General features: G+C 42.9%; 1 protein-coding gene across 2 annotated transcripts in view; it reads right to left on the bottom strand.

Moving 5' to 3' along the window:
- PAX1 (paired box 1) overlaps nucleotides 1-17,125 on the bottom strand; it is a 29,233-nt gene extending 12,108 nt beyond the window's left edge. Inside the window, exons 1-4 of one of the 2 annotated variants that reach the window (XM_034411773.3) lie at nucleotides 16,069-17,125; nucleotides 13,610-14,263; nucleotides 10,384-10,529; nucleotides 9,203-9,428 (exon numbers count right to left, since the gene is read on the bottom strand). In XM_034411773.3, coding sequence (XP_034267664.2) covers nucleotides 9,203-9,428; nucleotides 10,384-10,529; nucleotides 13,610-14,263; nucleotides 16,069-16,072 — 1,030 coding nt within the window. In that variant the 5' untranslated portion in view covers nucleotides 16,073-17,125. The remainder of the gene's footprint in view (nucleotides 1-9,202; nucleotides 9,429-10,383; nucleotides 10,530-13,609; nucleotides 14,264-16,068) is intronic. The other variant, XM_034411770.3, reaches the window with a different exon arrangement.
- Between the last annotated feature and the right edge of the window lie 5,818 nt (nucleotides 17,126-22,943).

The following is a 22,943-nucleotide window of genomic DNA, read 5'->3' as shown; positions in this document are numbered from 1 at the left end:
ACAGGCAAGCCACTACTTGGAAGCAGTTGACCAAGACTGAGCATGCATGTTCAAAGAAAATAATTGCTTAGCTAGGAACCCAGAACCATCAGAATATGTATGATAAATATGGAAAATTCAGGAAATTTGGGGCTGGGATCCAAACTCCCATGGAAGAAGGCTCTTCCCTCATTTGAAAAAAAGCTAATATTTGTCCTTTGTGTCTCACAGAGTATTTGAGAATACGTATTAACTTCAATTTCAGAGCTGTGAGATCTGTTCCATCAAAATATTCCTCCAATTTTACATCTTTATGTCTTTGTCTTTTTCCTTTCCTGACTCACCTGAAATAATTCTAGTTCCATTTACCCGCAATGAGTCTTTGGGATGAATTTATTCTTATCCCTACCAAAGTGGGTTTATTAAGATTTTATTACTCCTGGACTGAACTGAAGCTTTTATTATGTTGTAAAATTTTTATTAATGTATATTTAATAAATTATTTGGGTTATGCTTTATAGGTTAAAAGTAATAATGTCAGAAAAAAGAGGGTGGAAGAAGACAAGATGTGAAGAACAAATTCAGAACTACTTTGAGGTACCATCTAGCTGTCTCTCAAATGACTTTAATATCTTGTTATCCAAGGATTTTTTTCCCCTAGATATTTGTAAAACTGAGAAGCACTAAAGATGCATTATGCTTCTGTGTTTGATTTTTAAATCCTCCAGCATTCATCCTAAAATTATTTACTTTGAAATAAGATCTGCTAATTCTGTGAGCTTGTTTCAAGTGAGTCATTACTACAACTTCTTTTACTCATTTCCTACATTAAAAGCAGGCATGTAATGAGTGCATACTTAGTGTTTAAATACTGCTTTTTCCAATAACTCACTAAAGTTTCAGCCTGGCCCCATATATCTGTCAGAAAAGACCAAGGTCAGGGAACTTGTTTCACAGTTCTCTCCCAGAACAAGTATTCTGCTTCTAATGTAATATTGTCATAAGACTTTAGAATTGAAGGATGGCTTGGCTTATGCTGACTTCATCTGTTGGAAGATGAAGTCACTGTACTTATGATGGAAAGACAACCCAGTCTGATCCATCAAGCTTACTCCCCACTTTCCTGACAGAACTTTGCAATTAAGAAATAAACTGAAATATATATATTTTTTTTCCAACTTCCTAATCTCATATCCTTGTAAAATTATTTATTTTATCCTAGCTAGATGGCAGCATCTAGTCAAACTTTGTTGGTCAGAAACAACTAAGCTGGGATTTGGTTAATATTTGGATGGGAAACTACCAAGAAATACCATGGCTACAGAATAGATTGGGAGATACATACATACATACATACATACATACATACATACATACATACATACATAACTTTCATGCAAATGTATTAAATGAGATGATATAAACCAGTCAATGTGGCTTCATTATCTTCTCAAATGCTATAATGATATACAATGATAAAACTGATTTAAAACTAAGCTGACATATTCTCATTACTCTATTAAATAATTAAAGGGCTTGTTAGAAATCACATTTTCCTGCATGGTCTTTCCTTTAAAGATTTTTTTTTTCTCATATGAAAGGCAAGACAAAAAAGGAAGATGATGAGCTGGAAAAAAGCACTGTGTAGAATTAAGCTTGAATAAAAAGTGCCCTTTTTGCTCAAGCCCCTGAATACTCATTCTCATCTCTGACTGAATTATATCAAGACTTTAAAGAAGCAGTTTTACCAATGTCATATGTGTATCTAAGACTTCCTTTATGAATAAACTGGCTATTTAATTCTCAGCTAGATCACACCTTTAAAACTACTTGTATATGGATTAGAGGCAATGTAAATACTCAATTGATAGGAAGAAAAACAAATAAAGGCAAGATTTAACACAATTGTCAACACAAGAAAAGTCAGACCAACTCTACTTTTGAATTTATTTAGAATCCCAACAGTAATCTTCCAAGGAAGAAATGATTTGGTTTGATCAGAGTGGCAGCAGTGCACAAGGATGTACAGTAGGGGACAGTTTCTTCTATGTGTTTCATTCTACCAGGGTAAAAGGCAGTGGTGAAATCCGAACCGGTTTGCTACCGGTTCTCTGGTCACGCATGTGCGCTGTGCACCAAACACATTGCGTGCGCACTATGCATCAAATGCGCGCTCTGCCTGTGCGCATGCGCAGTATGCGCCAAAAGGAGGCTTGGCAAGATAAGTAGAAGCGAGGGGATCAGCTGTGGTGCACGATTTAGCTTCGCTAGAAAGCAGGATTTCCTGCTTTCTAGCAAAGTTAAACCCGGCTGCACAGCTGATTGTCGGAAATACCAGTTTGGAGGAACCAGTAGCTTTTTAAACGGCTAGTTCAACAAAACCCGTAGCTTTTTTTTACTACCGGTTCTCCCGAACCAGTAGTTTTTATCACTACTGGTTCGCCCAAACCGGAGATTTAATAGAAGATAGATTTAATAGATTTGATAGAAGGGGAATGTAGCCATGAGGGATATTTAAAGCAGGACATAGAACATAAAGTAATAGAGCTGTAATGGGACCTTGAAAGTCTTCTAATCCAATCCCCTGCTCAAGCAGGAGACCCTATATCATTCCAGGCAAATCTTGAAAACCTCCAGTGATGGAGCACCCAGAACTTCTGGAGATAAGCCATTCCATTGATCAATTGTTCTCACTGTCAGGAAATTTCTCCTTAGTTCTAGGTTGAATCACCCTTTGGTAATCTTCCATCTGTTACTTCTTGTCCTGCCCTCAGATACTTTGGAGAATAGGTCAACCCCCTGTTCTCTGTCAGAGCCGCTCAAGTATTAAAACACTGCTATATCACCACTACTCTGTCTCTTCATTACACTAACCATATCTACATCCCTCAATCGTTTGTTTAAGCTTCAGTCCCTTAATCATGTTGGACCCTGATATTGTATAGCTATGAATGAGTGCAAATATCTGGGAAGATAAAAGTGGACAGATATTCCTACAAGGTAAGAATTGTTTACTGATAGTGACATTTACACTGGGATATGCCTTTATTAGTCGGAAAACTGTACTAAGGTCTGCTGCATTGGGAAAAGAAGTTTAGATTAAGTTGTTTAATTGTATACATTAATGTGGTTAGAGTTTTATTAGGAGAAAGCAGTATTCTTGGATAGTTATTGTTTTATTTACCATTTTAAGCTACAGTTTTATAAACCTACAGTTTTGGGTGCATTAGGACAATGCTGGAATGGTCCATTTGCAAGACACTAAATCACAATACCAAATACTACTTAGATATTTTCCTTTTATAGAAGCCAAGCACAGTGCTTTCAATTATTCGCTGCATTCACTTGGTGGTTGAATTTGACTTTAAATTAGAAAGGAAAAGGACCCTATAGACAGATTTACAGACACACTTTGAGGCACTTTGTTAGTTCCTGAAACACGAGAGTTGGGTCTTACTTTGATGCTACCAAATGGACAGTAGAGTGGTTTGAGTGATTAATTTTCCTTAAATTGTTTCCAATTTTGGTAGTGACAGTGGGCTGATGTGCCTACCAATATATCAAACTGATGTGATAATCAGATATTTCAGATTATAACTGCAAATAGAACATGTCTTGATAGAACATTGTAAGCAGATAGGACATATAAGGAGATTAGATAAATTGAAGCCAAAGGAAGTCCTGGTAGCACTATGGGAATTTGGAAGACTGAGACTGAAAGAGCTGTCCTTTGCCCCCAACATTAGAGGGAGATGTCACCAGGTATATCAGAAATGCAAGGGATGAAAATCGAAGAAGAGCTTCAAGTTTTTGCAGCTTCAGTCCTATACATGGCAGTATGCATCATTAAATTGTAGAAAGGTCACCATTTATTCGATCAGTAGGGGGTGGATAGCCTTGGTTTTTCTAGCTAAAATTCAAGAATGGATAGGCAACCCCAAGCATATTAGATTTCAAAAGACACTAGAAAGATGGTCCTATGAATGAATCATAAAGTCAGATTGTAAAGTCCCAGTTCCCCCAAATATACAGAAATGTTTAGCTACACAGTGGTTGAATATTTCCTCCATAATTAATTATTTTTGGCAGCAAGCATTGTGCTTTGGGGTGCATTTCTAACGGGAATTATCGACCCAATTTGAAATGGGCAAATCTTAGCAAAGTTTTAGGAAGCAGTTTGCCTACTAGGAAAACCCACCAGAAAAGCAAAATGACCTCTCTGCTATTACTATTGACAACTGAGGATACAGATTTTTGTCATGCAAAAGTTGGGTGTCTCCTTTCTGTGTTATTAATGTATATTAATGAACAGTCTGTGATCAACCACCACTTTTGATCAGTAACTGAGTTCTGATTGCCTTCAGAATTTATATATCACATTGATTCTGAATTGGGACTACAGCCATGGCAACTGCATTTTGCTTCAAGAAGATTCATTTTGTGAGATAATGTTATTTGGTGCTTTCAAAAAATATATATGGCCCCTGCATCATTGATGATTCATGCGGCCAAAATGGATAGTTTATGAAAAGTTCTGATTTTTGACAGGAAGGTTGCCTTCCCAGGAATAGGTACAAATCCTCAATTTGGTCCTATTGTGGAGTTCCAGGTGAAATGGAGGCTGCAGGGTATTGTAATTGGACCTTGTTGAAGTGGCACTCATAGGCATGTAAGCAGGCAAGCAATGGTGACATCTCATGACCCTGCCATCTAAAAAAGTGGGACAGCATCATCGCCAAGATTAAGGCCCTGAATGGCCTTAGAGGAGGATTTGGCAAGTGTCTTAAGTGCGGTGGCTGAAGATATATAGTCTAGTAGGAAATGCCACCCAGAATAAGATGAAAAGTAAGGGGGTAGGTGTGGAGATCCCAATTGTTTAAACGGAACTCAACATATGTAAAAAAGGGTTTTAGAAACTTTTAGAATGTTTAAAGGATTGGGCACTTTTTGCAACATCCAAGAATTGCAAAAACTTTATGAGAAGCATGACATTTATTTGTTGAATAAAGGAGATCTGCATATATTTAGACATTTGCCATTCTGTAACTGTTGAATAAACCAAGTTAGCACTAAAAGCTCTTTTATGGTGTATGAGGGTTCTTGGGATCTGTAATCTAAGATTATAGATAATAGGGCAGAGAGACGCTCTTTGGTCTTGAATATCTCATCTATTTAAATTAGGCAATTTAACAGGTAACAATATAGGAGAGCACCCCTCAAGTCAAGAAGGGATGGCCAAAGTGTAGGAACATATTTAACACTGCCTTGATTCATCCTTAGGCTAATTGTAGAACAAAAATTGGGCAGGGGGCAGGACTGGAAGACCTCCAAGGTCCCTGCCAAATCCATTATTCTGTATTCACACCAGCACAGATCTCAGTAGCAGTTCTCCTTGCATTAATGCAAGTAAGTGCAGTTTCTATATTGGTTGGAATTTACTTTCATTTTAAGTTTTATAAGACAAAGGGAGGAGTGGGTGATTTTAATTTAAATGTATTGTTAACTTTACAGTTGGTAAGTATAAGTAGTCTTTGACTTATGACCACAGCTGAGCCCAAAATTCCTGTTGTTAAGCAAGACATTTGTTAAGTGAATTTTGTCCCATTTTATGACCTTTCTTGCCACAGTTGTTAAGTGAACCACTGCAGTTGTTACGTTAGTAACACTACTGTTAAGTGAATCTGGCTTCCCCATTGATTTTGCTTGCTAGAATGTCACAAAAGGTAATCACATGACCCCAGGACATTGCAACCATAATAAATATGAATCAGTTGTCAAGAGTCTGAATTTTGATCATAAGACCATGGGGATGCTGCAATGGACCGAAGAATAGAATAGAATAGAATTTTTTATTGGCCAAGTGTGATTGGACACACAAAGAATTTGTCTTGGTGCATATGCTCTCAGTGTACCTAAAAGAAAAGATACGTTCATCAAGAATCATAAGGTACAACACTTAAGCATCAAAAATAGCCATAAGTCACTTTTTTTTGGTGCTGTTGTAACTTCAAACAGTCACTAAATGAACTGTTGTAAATTGAGGACTACCTGTACTTGAAAGGTATATTCCAACAGAGGTAATCTGGAAAATTATAGTGAAGCACAAAAATTTTGCATAAGAACCTTCAGTGTTATAGATTCAGATTTCACAATGTTTATATTGCGTTAGAATTTCCAGGACCTATAGGGTAAGTCCCTATTCAGAAAGTGTTAGAGGGGTAAGAGTAAGAAAATGTTATGCCCAAAACTCATGACTGGTTAGGTAATAAGTGGCAGACCCCTTTGTCAGATTTTTGCTGCTTTCCTCATGTGTGAGGGCATAATTGATATTAGGCTCATTGATATTAGCAGATTGTTTCTGCTGGCTCCATTTAAAAACAAATGGCACTTCATTGATTTTGTACACATTGCCTGCATCGTGGAAGCCTTTCAAATAAAACAGCAGCCTGGCATAGCAGTATCCTCCAAGCCTGGCATCAGAGCTTTCCCCCAAGCAGTTTTGTACTCTTGCCAAGTTTTGTGGATTGTGCAAATTGCAAAGCCCAGCAAAATAAATATGTTTTCCACTGAGTTTTATCTAGAACAGATGATACCAATTGGAAGCTTAAAAAGAAACATACTTTGAATTTATGGAAGTTCATCTTCCTATCTAATCCCCAAACAACTAGGAGACGTTTAGGGAAAATCAAAGAGTCTTCACTGCTTGTGAAAACCTTTGCTTACTGAAGTCAGTGTGCATAAGTAAACTCAAGTCAACATAGAGCAACCTCATTTAACTTGGCACTTCCTTCAGCTCAATGTCCCACCCCTAAGCCTGTCCTGCTTCAACATTTACCAGCAGTAAAGAAGCAAGGCTTACTGGAAATACCAAACAGTTTGTGGCACCTACTAGATTTCCACAAGTGAGGAAGGACACTTTAAAATGAAAAAGATCTCCTTATAGCAGGAAAAATGCACAAAAGCTATCCACCAAGATACCATGGATAATTTGTATAAGGCTGATTTTTTAAAAATTATATTACAGGAGAACAAGAAAGGGAAAATGAACCACATTTTCTTTAAAATAGTTGATCTCTATTAATTTCCAAAACCAGATGGACCACGCTGTTAGAAAAAAAAAAAAAAAGCTCAATTTGATATGAACATTTCAAAGATACTAACGTTTCAGTATTGACATTTTAGGTAAAATTATTAGTTTTAATAAATTATGCTTTTTCCTCCTCCAAACTAAACAGAGAAATTGAAAATTCACAAATATGTGAAATACTCAAGTAAATGTTACTCACACAACCTTCCTTCCAAATGAAGATTATCTCCCTGTGAATAGGGTGAAACCTCCAGTCAAATCAAAAGCACTTTTATAATCCAGTGAATGTGCAAACTGGGCCAGTGAGGTAGAAATGTTAGTCAGGAAAAGCTAACAGAATTCAAAGCAGAACTATTTGAAAATATGTCCTTCAGTGAGATTTAGTTCCTCATAAGAAAAAAAAATCTGAATCTATGAACATGGAAGAGAAGGAAAAGAAGCATACAGGAAGGAAAGATCCATAAAACAACAAAGTAATATCTAATATGGTTAGATTTTAAAAATAAATGTATTGTTTATTTTAATTCAAATATTTTTAAAAAGTAGCAGTTCTCTTCGTTTATTGGCAATGGAACTTTAATAGCACTGACTAAATCTTGATATTTTTATTGCTGTAGAAAATGTCTTTCTCTTTGTGAAGATTAATGGTGGATTTGTTTCATGAAAACAATAAACTTCTGTATATTGCAATTATTATTTTTTAAATCAATTAATTCTTGCATTTGTGAAGAGACGTGGTATATTCTGCAGCTATTTATTTTTCTTTCGTGAACTGCATAAATAAACATGAAATACATGCTCCAATGCTACTTTGCTCAATGCATTATAAGGGACTGTTTAGGAATGACTAGAAGACTGAAGTTTTTGCTAGACTGCTTTTTTTTTATATAAGCAACTGACAATTATAGTCAGGTATGTGTGCGTGTATTACATATTTTTGTACATATTTATAATTGTACATATAGAGGAAGGAATGATTTTATTGTATTTTCCAAATATGCTCATAGTGTATTAATGTATTAATGTGTGTTAATGTATTAATACTGTTGCCTTATTCTTTAGGTCAGGAGTATTAGTCATAGAAAATGTAAGAAATAATATACAGACTTTGTTATGTAGAATCATGCTTAGATTTGCACCATACAGTTCAAATTACTGTAATAGAAACATTAAGAGATGAGATATATGAGAATTGACCTGCTTCATTTTGACTGGGACAAGCTTCAGCTTACAAATACTTTATAGTACTATCTGGAAGGCAAGAGCCATAGAACACAACACAATCTTTGCTCAGGCAGCAATGTTTTTTTATATCGGCACCTTCCTTTTTATGTTCCTGTTTCCAAAGTCGTAGAGACTACTTTCACATGTGCAGGACACTTCATTTCAGTGCCATCAATCAGTGTCAATTATCTTGCAGCCTAAATGACACTTCAATCTAATACCCTAAAAGGGACCACACGCAGCTAGTGACTATTGCATAATAATTGTAAGGAAAATAAAAGGTGTAGCTGTTTTTTGAGAGAGAGAGAGAGAGAAGTAGTTCTGTGCAAGGGATAAGAAAATATTTAGGTAGGATGGAATTTCTTTTCCCAGTCAGAAAGCACCTCCAATTATTTAACTTCTGATAACTGAATAGTAACAGCACTTTCAACAGAAGGAAATTCTTTCTGGTGAGGATAACAATAATTGACAAGAAATCACAGAGGGTTTGTTTGCTGAAAGCAAGACTCTGTTTCAATGAAGTTAAAAGTATGGAACATTTTCAAAAGACACTTTAAAAAAAAAAAGACCTTCACCTGCCATGTTTTACTCGGTATTTGTTAACTGATTATCTGATTGGCTTCCAATGAATAATACTTTGTGTAGACCAATGCAGTATTTCTTTTAGAATGTTGCTGAATGATACTTTATGCATACATAATAGCCACATCTTGGAAGTAGTTGACAAAGACTGACCACGCACATTCTAAGAAAGGTATAGCTCAGCTAGAAATTCAGAACCACCAAAATGAATGATAAGCATAGGAACTACAGGGGACATGAATGTACAGTAGAACATAATGTGCATGAAGTCTTTTTAACCCCTCTTGCCACTGCCCAAGAAAGCTGTGCCTCCCTTTCATCTTCGCTTACCTTCTCTGGAGAGATGTTTGAAAGCCACAGTGGAAGCCAGTTCTGTACCATGAACAGCTACTCCAGGCCCGTGGTGATGAGCCAAGGGGTTACCTTGGGTCTGCCAGTGGTGATGAGATGGACTTAAGTAGCTTCCTCCTGGCCCTCCATAAACGCCAGGTTGGTTTGATGATGGATAGGCACAAGGGGACAGGAAAGGACTCACAGCCGAGAGCCCTGGAGGGGGCTGCAAAGAAAAAAAAATGCATGTGGAAAAATGGGGAGCTTTAGGAAGAGAGGTCATACTCCAGCATGGATTTGCCATTCCTGCTCTGATTCTAATTACATGAATGGGGAACTAAATTAAATTATCTTTTCAAGTTCACTTCACTTCCAAATAAGGATCTAGAGAATGAAATTAAATTGAAGAGGAATGCGAAAAACCTGCACAGCAAAACATGCACTAGTAATTCTTGATCTCAGTTCATGCAGTTCATGATCTCAGTTTGAATAATCACGGAAGCTGGTGCAAGGAAATATATAGATTATTATCCCAAAAAAGGGTAAATTTTATGAAATTATAAAGCTAAATATATCAATAACCAGAAGCTGCTCTAGGGTTGTGCCTGTGTCATTTCCTCCTCTGGCTTACAAAGCAGAAGCCTCAGTTGTTGCCAGACTAATTTACTAATTTTTTAAATCTGATATTAGGAGTAATCATTGCTATAATCACATTAAGTACATATAATTTCAATTCAAAGTAGGTGAAATTAGTCTTTGTTGGGGCCATCACCCATTGCTTTTAAAAGCAGCCAGCAGCCCTTGAGGGACAACGCTGTGCGTATTCTTGGTGCAAGGACAGAAATCAAGTAGGGCTCCATTCCCTCCACTTCGGCCGGGTGCCATCAGCCTGCCAGTCCCTAATATGAGTTCGCTTTAAAGGGAGAACTAGATTAGAATAATCTTGTGGGAGGTTTTTTTTTTTTATTGCAATTTGTTTTGTTTTCCGGGATCTTGGCTCAATACCTGTTTACTGCTATTTCAGAAACATAGTTTTCGTTATATGATACAGATTTTACAGGATAATCCCTGCTTTGCTTCTCCTTTTTCCTTTCCCCCACGCCCCACCCCACTTCCTGGCCACAGACACAGCCCTGTGCAGCCCTTCCTGCTATTGTATTCCCAAAGGGCTGGACTGTTACCTGGGGGTATTTAATGTCTGCTTCTGATGCCGATTTGTCAAGTGCATTGACACCGTGCCCAGCAGGAGGGAAGGTGGTTCTATTCACACTTGGCCAGTCTTCGAGTTTGGGAGGGTAGGCAGAACCATCTGTCCCAGCTAGAACACCTAGGATGGGAGAGATTGGGGGATATATTAGCAGCCAGAAAAGTGATGGCCTGTCCCAAGACCCATTGGCTCCCTTATCCACACTTACTTCCTGGGTGATAACTCACCTTTTCAGAGATCTCTGTTAAGCTCTATGAAGTCTCTAGAGGTCAATAAAAATAACCCATTAGGCTCCAGAGACATTGCCTGGGCCTCACATCAAATCAGAGTGATGTGGGCTTTTTAAGGATGCAGGTAAAGAAGAATCTCATGCCAAATTGCAGAGGAAAAGATAACATCAAACATTTGCTTTATTAGAGAACTGGAAAGAGATTCAATGGTGATCTCTTCCTTGCACCCCACTCCACCCCCAGAGTTTGCTTCCCTTCTCAATTTTCCCTGAAGCTAAAGGGTTTAATGTTCCCTAAGGCTAAAGGATTTGTATAAGATGGATTTTTATTTTGCCCACACTGCAATGCCCTAGCCTTGTATAAAAAGCTAGCAATAAATTCAATCCAGATTTATTTATGAAAAACTTAATTCCCAGCATCACTGCTGATTCTGTTTGGGTGGGAAGCATTTCAACAAAACACATCAGTGGATGGAAAGGAAACTGAGTTTACAGAAGACATTTAGGGTCACAAATGTCTTATGACTAACCTACATATTGAATTGGATCTGCACAGTAGGTAAAACTCAAGGTTGGAAATGAGAGAGGAGACAGTTAAAACTGCAAACAGCTTTGCCAGCATTTCATTTAAAACATACTTATCCACCTCCGTGCCTATTTCATTACATGAACCAGGTTTTTTGGCTCTCATAACATTTAGGAGACTCTCAAGAGAGTGTTATTATAAATGGAAACAGGATTATAGTGAATTAGATACAAAGAGCAGATATGTCCAAGTGCTTTTGGAGTGAAAGTGGGACAGAGTCTGTGTTTGGCATCTTTTTAATAGAGTTTTGGCATAGTTAGAATTAATTTACAGGAGAAGCTGGTACTGTCTGATCTTTCTTTCTTTCTTTCTTTCTTTCTTTCTTTCTTTCTTTCTTTCTTTCTTTCTTTCTTTCTTTCTTTTAGCAAACTAAGCCTAAGCTATGTGAATAGGTCCATTATATTGATTTTCTTTGATTGTTCTGGTTGAGGATGTTGGAACTAATTGCAACACATCCAGATACCACTGGAAATACCAGAATCAAAGAGCTGATGGTATAATCTCTAGTATCTTTATTTATCGATCAGCCCTTGGGTCATGAATAAGCATACCTGAAAATCTGTAATCTAAAACGTGGATGGCACTTTTGAAAACATTACACAATTATCTATTCAAAGATGGGTTATTGAGTTATATAAAAGAACTTTCAAGTGCCTCTCACTGGTTTCATTTTGAAGCCGCAAAGTAGAACATTCTCTTCAGAAACTCAACAATTAAATTAAATTAAATTAAATGGCAACTTAAGGTTTCCTAGTAACAAAACAATGTAGATAACTACAGTCTAAAAATAGAAGACTCCCTAACACTAGCAGCCTCCTCTTTCTAAGAAAGAGTTTGTGAATACTTGGGATCTCAGCGATTGTAAAATCCACGAGAAGACAGAAATATGGAATATAAAACAACTGAAAGACAAGTAATAGTATAAGAAGTGGAAAAGAAACCCCCTGTCAGATATTTGATCTTTCAGAAAATAATTGTGATATGAATTTGTTTCTGGAGACCACTTTTTCTTTTCTTTCTATTTTTCTAAAGGGAGAGGGGACTGTAAGGGCTCGGAGTTTGTGGTTGGCAATCTCTCATCGCTACGAAAATATTTTCCACATTTTTTCATAAGAAGTTCAAGATGTCCAGGCCTTTTTTGCAACAGCAGCCAGAGTTCTGTCTGCTGAATTTTGTCCTCCCAGGTTGTTATAGCAGCAGCAAAAGCTCCCAGGAAGCAATGAGACATTAAGCAATGAGCAACTATGAAGATGGGATGTGAGAGCCACTTATTAAGCCCTACTTGGTTTTGAAGCTTGTATAGAGAACGGGGTTCAACAATCTGAAGAGGTCATCTTCCACACCAGGCCTGCATGGCCCAGGGATCATGTCCTCTTATGGGGGAAGCAACACAGACACATAAAGGACTGTCTTTTAGAATGGCCTGGAGAAGCAAGTCATTGCAAGCTGCACAATTATTCTTAAGGAATAGTCAGAAGTTTGACAAACTTAAGTAAAATATGTTCTTGAATTTGGTGTGCATATCAAAGGCATACATAATTTTGTTTAGAGCAGAAATGAATAACAAAACTACTAAGAAATATATAAAATATAATTGTGACTAATGCAGGCTTATTTTAGAATGAATATATTCAAAACTGGTTTGTTAAGACTTCCTGGGAATTCCAAAATGTGAACCGAGATACACTCGAAATGTCTCTAGTTATAAGCCAGATCTTTTCTTCTGCCTGCAGTGGTGATTGATGTCCTATAATAAAACCTATGAACTTAGAATAAAGGCTTCACAGTATGCATGGCCTGTGGACATGCTCTAGGAAAAAATGATATTAATCACAGGTATTTCTCAAATTTCTTGAGTAAATTTCATTTGCCTTCTAAGTGACACTTGGTTTCTATGAGTGATAAATATACAGTCTTGATGGAATTTTCAGGAGTTAAATAATTAGCCACCACATGCCTCATAGTTGGGAATAAACTCATAGTTGGGAATTGTGCACATGCATAAGACAAATAGAAACGCACATTGTTTATAGTAATAAACAGTATTTTCAGAGCCCCAACACTTAAATATAAAATCAAAGCAAGAAAACCCAATAAGGATATCCCAAATTTGTATAAAATCCGTCCTCTTTCTTAATTGAAAATAAATTCACAAAACAGATCTACCGTAGAACATCGTAGTTTTACCTCCCCTAAATCATAACTCTCTGTCTGCAAATCAGGGACTGCTTTTCTTTCGTATTCTATAAATCGCCAGGAAAACCGAGCCTGATGGAGACAGCGACTCCGTCCTTTCGGCTGCTGGAAGGGGTGCTTCTACCTGGAGCCCCGCATCGCGCCCCATTCCCTGCTTAGGCCCCGGAGGGCCGGCTCAGATCCACTCACCGCTTTGCTCCATGAAGGTGCGGATGCCTAGGATGTTGCTGACCGAGTGCGCGGAAGGCCAGGAGCGGGGGAGGCTGACGTGGGCCGCGGAGACGGGAGCCGCTCCGGCGTGGCCGCCCATCTTAGTGCCGGAGGCTGAGACGGCGCTGGGGTAAGGGTACTGGTAGATGTGGTTGTAGGGCAGGGCCGGCTGCGGGGCAGGTTGTTTGCTGCCGCCGCCGCCGCCACTCGCGTCGTAGGGCGCGCCGGGCTGCGAAAGGCTGCCGATCTTGTTCCTCAGGATCCGGCTAATGGAGCTGACCGAAGGCACGTTGTACTTGTCGCAGACGCCGTCGGCCAGCAAGCGGTCCCGAATCTCCCAGGCGAAGATCCCCGGGTCGCCCTGCTTGTAGTCTCGGATGTGCTTCACCACGTTGGGGGTGGTGACGCGGGGTTTGCTCCCGCCGATGGCGCCGGGCAGGATGGAGCCCGTCTCGTTGTAGCGGGCTAAAATCTTGCTCACGCAGCCGTGAGACACCCGCAGCTGCCGGCTGATGTCGCAGGGTCGGATGCCCAGCTGGGCCAGCTCCACGATCCGCAGGCGGATGGCGTTGGGCAGCGGCCTCCCGTTGACAAAGACGCCGCCGAGTTGGTTCACTTCGCCGTAGGTTTGCTCTGGAAAGAGCCGGAAGAGAGAAGGGGAGCGGGAGCTGACTAAAGGCTTGCGACCCAGGCGAGGGAAGGAGGCAGCGCTGCAGCGGGACGGTGGGCCGAGAGAGATTGGGAGGAGGGCGCCGGGGGCTCTTACTACGCCTAGGTTCAGCGAACGGATCTAGAGACTCGCCTGGGGCTACGGGAATGGACTGAAAGAGCCTTGGAAAATCAGTTATCTGAATTACCATAGACCGATAGATATTAGTTACACCTTATATATACCTCTGTGTGTGTGTGTGTGTGTGTGTGTGTGTGTGTGTACACATATGTATGTGTATACACACATATATACACACAGATAGATAGATAGATAGATAGATAGATAGATAGATAGATAGATAGATAGATAGAGTAACTCATGGAGTATATATCTGTGCTAATATATATAATAAGGAATAACTCATGGTATTCTCTGACTATTCCTTTTAAAGGGCAGGGCAATATAGTTTAAATGCTATATGTGGACGGAAATCTAATAATTGGTTAGAATAAGTCCTATTCCCAAACATGTCTTTCCAAAAGTTTATAAATAAATTTTAATTTGAACGTATCACTTGAATTCTGGCAACCTCTCAACAAAGTTCATTTTACAAGGAATGCCAATTCCTAGGCTTTCCTATATCAACCCCTGCGTTCAGGTACATCTGCTGCCTTCACACCTCTAGGTTCTCCACCACTTTAGCCCCTTCATTGGAGGGCTTTTCTAAGCGGGTGTCAAAATAACAAGTGTAAATATTAACCTCATAGTTTAATATAATGAATCCTCATGAGTTTAAGAAATTTCAAATATGTGATGTTAACCAAAGCCAATGATATTAATGGGTTATGATTCAATGATACGAACCTATGATCACCTGCGGAAAATGATTACATCTGAAATATAGAAATAAATTCCTATCATTGAAAGATAATCAGAAATATATATGATTCCTTAATAGGTTGAAATAAAAGGACAGAGCTCCTTCAAGACAACAAAATTAGAAATATCTGAATAGCCAAATAAACGAGCGATCTTTTAGGGTGCTTTTGACTGCAAATTAAAAAAAAATTGTGGAAAACAATTTACCCACAATATCTAGCACCATATGAACTAAATATATTTAGAATATATTTAATCAGTCTTATACTGTAAGATGGCAAGCATATTATATTCTTATTTTGAAATATGTCTACATCTTAAATAATTCTGAAATGATGTCTTATGCAGTCTTATGCATATATGTCTTATAATGGTCATATGAGTACTATGTACAATCTACAGATTTATATTATTTTTACGAAGTGGCTAAAAGAAAAGGGCCCAACTTAGATGAGTAAACCTAAGACAGCAAATGGAAATGCAATTGCTAACTGAAATATCTAGGTTAGGAAAGGGTTTTCCACCGAATTGGAGTTCCTGGAAGAAGAAGGGAAGTTCTCCGGAGACAACTCTACTCTCTACTTAAAACGGTTTTCTCATCCAACCCATCTCTGTTTAGCCGCCACAAGGTTACTGCCGCCCGCGGGCACTCTATCCCGCATGCCCCCTCCCCCCACTTCTGGAGGCAGGAGCGCCTCCCCACTTCCTACCGCGGCTGAAACTGCGCCTTGCCAGTCGAGAGCAGCCGGCATCCCTTTCTAGCGGCTGGTCCCAGGTCCCTAGAACCGAAGAGGCCGAGGAGGACCCCCCTCCGCCTGCAGCTGCCTCCCTGCCAAGAGCAGCGCGACCGCTTCCTCCTCCCCCTCCTTCCACCCTGCCGCCCGAGCGCCTGCCTGCCCGCGCTTACCCATGGCCGGCGAGAAGTGGCGCCCGCCGATGTCCGTCCGCCCGGCGCATAGAGAGGTGAGCCGCGCTCCTGGGTCAGTTGGGAGTCGAGGCCGGACTACACCCGCGCGTGGAGCTCCACGTCTGCTGCCGGGAGGGAAGCGGCGCAGCCGGTTTCAGTTCGGCTCAACTTGACGCGTCTCCCACGTCAAGCCGGAGGTGCCGCCGATGCAGCCCCGGCCCTTCATTGGCTCCTGCCGGCAGTTCCTGGTCCAGCCGGCCTGCAAGGGAGGCCCCGGGAGGTGCTGCGGGGCAGGGCTTGGCTGGGTTCCGCCCCGGCGGGGCTCGGAGCTCAGCCCCCTCCAGCTGACTCCGGTTCAGAGACCCTGGGCGCCACAGCCAACGTCCCCCCCCCCCAACTCCCCGGCACCAAGAGGCTCCTGCGGGGAAGGGGAGGGAAGGAGGGAGGGAGGGAGGGAGGAGTGCCCCCCTTCTAACTCTTTTTCAACGGGGGGGGGGCTTGAGCAAACTATCGTCCCTTGCGCTTTTCTTCAAGGATAGGAACAGACGTCCATTTGATGGAGCCCCGTCTTTGGCGGCCTTGCAAAGTAGCTAAGGTGATCAGTAGCCACCTGCAGGGCAGAGGAACCTCGACGAAAGCCTGCAGCGCTCCCTTGCACCCGTTGCTGCGTCTCAGCATTCATCGGATGACCATGAGGTCCGAGTGGAGCCCTTTAGGGTGCACCTTCCTATTCATTTCAAAGGGGCTTTGGAACTATCAGGGACAACGGCCTTTCCTGCAAAGGCGCCTCACTAGTTTCTTGGGTTCCCGAGTTTAAGATGCGTTGAAAACACAAAGGAGGACGCTTCGCATTAGTTCACTCCTCCACCCATGGAGGTAAAGGCAAATAGCCCCTCGCCTGATTCTTAGTCTCCACATCCCACCACCCAGCTCCACTTCGGGCATATCTACTCACACCCTGCAGAGATTAGTGTCCATCAAGCTACGGAGAGTCGGAAAAGATACTATCACTCCAGGAGATCTTCCTGCCAGATAATGACCACCGGGTCTTTCTTCACTCCTCCCATCCCCCACCCCCACCCTCCGCTCCGTGCAGGGAAGTTTGACCGACTGCGAGGCTGCAAGTTAAAAATTGCATCCCAGCTCAATTCCTCAGAATAACGGCGGCTTTGATAGGTCTCCAACTTCTTGGCCGTTTTAATCGTTTCTCATCCTCCGAAGCACAATTTAAAAGTCATCTTTCTCCTGGGAAATTAAACTTTCGGACTCTTCAGGAAATGTGGATGGAAGGTTATAACCATCACCGTTACCACCAGCACCCTGGTATTAAACATTTGAAACCTCAAAAAATGCATATTCGTTAAAGTGGAAAGGATTCGGAGCTAACGAGACGCCCTTTCGAGCAAAATCTCATTAATGCAAATTACCCTGGAAGTAATAAGGGTACTTACTGAGAAAAACCATATATCTATAAGGCCCCTCTTTTTCTAAAGGATCTAGGTATAATAAAACACGGGTTTTGGAGCCTCTTGTAGGTGTTAACTTTGCTTTATTCGCGTTACTCTGGTGTAAGAGCCGGGTGGAATTGAGATTCGCACTCCGAGGGTGCCCGCAGGACTTAATTTTCCGCGGTTGCTTTGGGTAGTAACCCAAAGCCTCCTCACTTGCACGCTTTCCCGTGTGCAATTGCTTGATTAGTCTGGGACCGCCTAACCATCCTGCACTGACCGCCGGCCACGAGAGACAGCCTTGTAGGACTGCGGGTGGCTTTCGGCAGAAGCTAAGGTTTCTGCACGGAAACCTGGTGGAAGGAGCTTAATGAATTGCGGCATCCGTGGGTCGCCGCGGCGACCCGTTGCCTGGGACACTAGCGCGGGTTATCTGGAAATCAGGATGGGGACAAGGAGATGGGAACTGAAAAACCGAGGAAATAGACGGACTGGAATTTTCTATTCGGACAGGCAGGTAAGAAAGAGAAAAAGAGAAAGACTCACGTAAGCAATTGTGCAACACTGAACTTGTTGGGAACGCTAATGGGCGAGGGTTAGGGCCACGGATTTCATGTGTAACCTTTATTTGACAAGACGCGCGAGGACTGGTCTTGTCACCTGTCTGCCTCTAGAAAAGTCCTTGGGCATTCGAGATTGATTCGATGACGGTCCCTAGATCTGGTGTAAACTTTATTTACATGCATAACTTGCATGTAAAAGGACTGAAAGTGGCAAAATGTTCCAGTCGAGGGTATCGATTATTTATTTTTGCAAAGCACACGTATACAGAGAGAAAAAGAGGGGCTCTTTTTGAAAGGAGTCAGAATGAGGGTGGGAAAGCAGAAATCAATATACTGAGCATCAAAATAAAATTAGCCAGGCCCGAAATCCATCCTCAGCAAATTTCTTTCATGGTGACCTTTTTCACGCCAGTAACGTGCTTGGCAGTTTTTTTTCTTTTTCCTTAACAATTATTCCTGTTGCTTTCCATTGAACGCTTGCATAGCATTGTAGACTTCGAGGTTTCCTTTTCCTTCCTCGGAGGATAATTCAGGGCTGCGCCTTCAGTGGAATCTATGCCTTCTCATTAAATGTGCACAAGATTTGCTCAGAATAATCTTAGCCTAACTTCATTCTTTCCATGTTGCAATCCAGCCTCTTCTTCCCCCAATTCATTTTTATTTCGGACGGTGTCGTTTTTCCTCAATTCCCGGTTTATTACCTGGAGAGTGTGATCATCTAAGGCTGTAACATCAAATCTGCACTTTCTTGCCTTGAACTGGATCGTGACTTTGACTTCGGTCTAGACAAGCACCGGACTGAGCTTCATTTGGACTGTTGTGAGTTGCGGGCATTGGGCGGAAGGTCTTTCCGACAAGGTACGATTTCATCCCTGAGTGTAATTCCCAGGGCCAGTTTCCTCCAGCCCTTTTGGCATTAATCAAGTCAGAGAGGACGCGTGAGAACTCTGGAGGGTCGTATTCTCCGTTCTTTGCTTCGGTCCTCCGGAGGCTTCCCTGGGAAAACAGCGGCCCTGATGCGCAAAGCAGGCCCTCTCGCTCTGGATGGTTGGCAGGCCTCCCCGCCCTCCTACCGCGGCAGAGAGCTCCTCTTGCCGATCGGGACCCGATCAGCGCCGCGGTCGCGCGAAGTTGCCCCACAACTGAGAGCGGCCTTGGGAAGGTGCGCCGATTAAGGCTTCCGCGGTGGTTGCTTCCCTCCCGCCTCTCCGCTTGCCTGGCGGATAGCAGCCTGAGAAGGCCACGGGCTCCCCCTCCTTCCCGCCGCCGCCCAACCGGCTGCTTCTTACCCATGGCCGGCGAGGAAAGGCGCCCGCCGAAGCTCGCCGGCCGGGCATATCGAGAAGTGAGCCGAGCTCCCGGACCAGCTCAGAGTCGCGGCCGCGCTAAACCCGCGGCCCGCGCTCCAGCGCTCCACAGCGGCTGGCCGGGAAGGGAGCCCCGCGGCCTCGTTACAGCTTGGCTCAGCTTAACGCAACTCGCAAACCGAGCCGGAGGTGCCGTCGATGCGGCCCCGGCCCTTCATTGGCTCCTGCCGGCAGTTCCTGGTCCAGCCGACCTGCAAGGGATGTCCCGGGAGGCGCAGCGGGGCAGGGCTTGGCTGGGTTCCGCCCCGGCGGAGCTCGGAATTCAGCCCCCTCCAGCTCACTCGGTCCCAGAGACCCTGGGCGCCGCAGAGGACGCCCCCGCCCCACCCCCCGGGCTCCCTCCGAGGGAGGGAGGATTCATCCCCCACTCTAGCAGCCCTGTCTTTTTTCCCTGGGTGTCGTTTTCTCTATTCTCCCGGGAAAGAAGCCATTTTCCTTGGGGAGACCCCCAGTGCTGGCATCCTGCAAGGTGGTTGGAATTGTTAGCAGTCACCTGCGGGACAGGTGCAGGAATCTGCCCCCACGCAGAGGGACACAAGAACGAAACGGTTGGAATACGGAGGTGCTTTATTTGTAATGTATCAAAAAAAGTTACTCCCCAAAATTCCTGCCCTTTAGGAATTGCCTTCTTGGAATCCTTGGAATTCCTTTAGAAACTGCCCCCACCTCCCTGGCAGTTCTGCTCCGAAGTTCCTCCGGGCTCTGTTTGATTCCCCGCTTCTTTTCACACAATAGCAGCGGGAGAGGTGATCCGGTGATGAGAGCTGAGCAGTCACTCATACGCGGTGACACCCAGCTTTACTTCTCCTTTTCATCAAATATAGGTGTGGCAGTCAGTGATCTAGTCTTGCCTGACAAGATAATATACCAGGTGAAGTCTAATAAACTGAGACTTGATTAGACAAGTCAGAGATAATGCTTGTGAGTGGTTCATCTGTCTGGCGAAGTGGAGTTCACCCTATTTGGGAAAGGGACACACACACACACACACACACACACACACACACACACACACACGGAAACGCAAACAAAGCTACTTAGTGTGAGTATTGCTGGATAGTTACTGACCCAAATGACCTCATTAATTGTTCTGCCTGAACAAAACAGCTTTCAACCATTTTTTTCACACTCGGGTAACCACCAATCTAGCTATCCCAAATCCTTCAAACCTCGTGGTCTACCCCAGCCGAGAGGAAACCTGAGATATCCTGTCCCAATGGATCAATTGGTGAGTATCTTTGGTTCCTGCGCTATCACAATATCTGGTTTAGGCAGCCTGTTTTTATTAAGTTAGGCTGATATTAAGGAAACATGTAGACCAAGATAAGCCTTGCAACATTCATTCATATTTTAGTAATGACTACTCTGAACTGTTGGAATGTGTGGAGCTGCTGCCTTTGAATATGACCCAGATACTTAACCCTAAAGAGCAGCCAGCCAATAGTTGGGTCTGATTGCCCCACTCCTGGTTGCCCTTTTCTATCAGCACTGGTTCTTAGTCGTGGCCGGGCCCCAAAGCTAAGGGCTTGCATAAATACGAGAAATGAGTAATAATTCCAAGGTCTTCCTACCAAGACTCTGAGATTGTCATTGGTCACGCTTCCTCAGATGCCCCTCCCTTCAAGAAAGCAAGACAGGTGGCATCTGAAGAAAGGGCTGTTTTAGTGATGTCACTTCCTCCGTGGGACTCTCTTCCAAAGGGGCTGGTCCGGATATCCTGTTCATTGGGCTCTTCTTTACAGTAGGTGAAATGTGTTGGGGAAGGAGGAAGAGGGAGAGAGGGAGGGAGAGGTCAATTTAATGTGCCTTTTAACTGATAGCTAATCACCCAACATTTTGGTGTCAGAAAGTATGATCCCACAAAATCCAAATATTATTGTATGAAACTAATTTTTGTTATAGGCCTTAAAATTATTTTTTTACGAGAAAATGCTTTGCTTCAAACCTTGGAATTGTTTTTCTGCCCCTTTTTCTGCCTATAATTCCTACTTTCCACAGAAGGGATGTGTAATGTGCCACCTATTTTGGGGGAGCCCTTTGGTGATTTATTCCCAGGACTCTGGATTGGGGGCGCTGGGATTGAGAGCTTTCCTCTCCTTCGCTTCCTGCACGAGTTGATCTCCCGCGGGCCTTGTGGCAGGTCCTTTTTCATACGCAGATACCTGTTTAGCCAGGAACTGTCTAACCTTCCCTGCACTGATAAACCGGCGACTTTCGGAGGAAGTTAAGGTTTCGCAAAGGAAACCTGTCGGAAGAGACTTAATGAGTTGTGGCAACGAAGGGCCACTGTCGGAGAAAGGATTTCCAGGGACGTTAGCGCGAGTTGTTTGGACATCCGGATTCTCGAACAAGGGGGAACTGAAAACCCCAGGCGTTGCATAGCAAGCATAATTTACGGACATAAAATGACTGAAAACGGCAAAATGGTCCAGGCAGGTTTCCCCACACATAGAGAGGCGTATGCGTCTCTCCCTCTGTGTGTGTGTGTGTGTGGTGGTGGTGGGGTCTTTTTTGTAAGGGCTCAGAATGAGGGTGGCAGAACCGACGTCAATACTCGGTCAGGCCCGAGACCCATCCTCGGCAAATCCCTTCCTTCCAGACTGGGCTTTTGCAGGCCTGCAGCACGTTCGGCTGCTTTTCTTAGCGATAATTTCCATTGGTTCCCATGGGTCTTACGACAAAGAAGCCTTGAATAGGATTGCAGCCTTCAAGGTTTTCTTTGCTTTCCACGAGAGAACAAACGGCTCCATCAGCAGGGAGGATGGTCCAGGGCCGCAGCCTTCAGAGGAACGCATTCCTTCTCATTACGATCTTCCCTGATGGACCGTGGGCCCTTCAGAGCACAGGATCCGGAGTAGAGAATCTTGCACGCTTGATATCAGGGTGGGGCTTTTTTGCCCAGTGCTGTTACTGTCACAGTCACCTCGCCAGGCCCTTCTTGAGCACAGTGGCTCTCACTGTGGACTCTACGAGCACCCGATTGTATGCAGTTGAAGGATACCATCTGCCAAGTGTTGCGCAGAAGTTCTCACAAAGAGCTGGCGATTTCCACCGCCAGCCTTTGAGCATTATTCCCAGGACCAGTTTTCCTCGATTTTTTTTAAATGAAGGAAACTAAGAGATGAGAGCTCTTAGTTTTTACTCTGCACCCCATGCGTGCCTTAAATTGCAGCTCTTCCAATTCTACCAGGGATTCCACTCCACCCCACCCCCAGTGGCAAAATTTTAGGGCACTATTTTCCGGTGCAAGAAATACTAATCTATTTTTGTATTTTCCTTCTTATTCGGGGAAGCCTCCTAGGTGGATCATGAACTCCACTGAATGTTGACAGCCGGTGTGGGACAGTGGCGGCTCTCTGCGTAGGAGTCCTGGATTCCAGGCTGAGCTCTAGGAGAGCCCGTGGTCCATTTGGCTGCCCAGCCTGTGAAGCTGAGGCGCGGCTCAAATGGGGCGCCTCACTCAGAGATGACCCGGATCAACAGCTCTGGGATTCGAG

This window comes from Pantherophis guttatus, chromosome 3 (genome assembly GCF_059756535.1).
Source record: "Pantherophis guttatus breed Tessera chromosome 3, ASM5975653v1, whole genome shotgun sequence".
Taxonomy (NCBI): domain Eukaryota; kingdom Metazoa; phylum Chordata; class Lepidosauria; order Squamata; family Colubridae; genus Pantherophis; species Pantherophis guttatus.
This window is presented reverse-complemented; position numbering and strand designations above follow the sequence as displayed.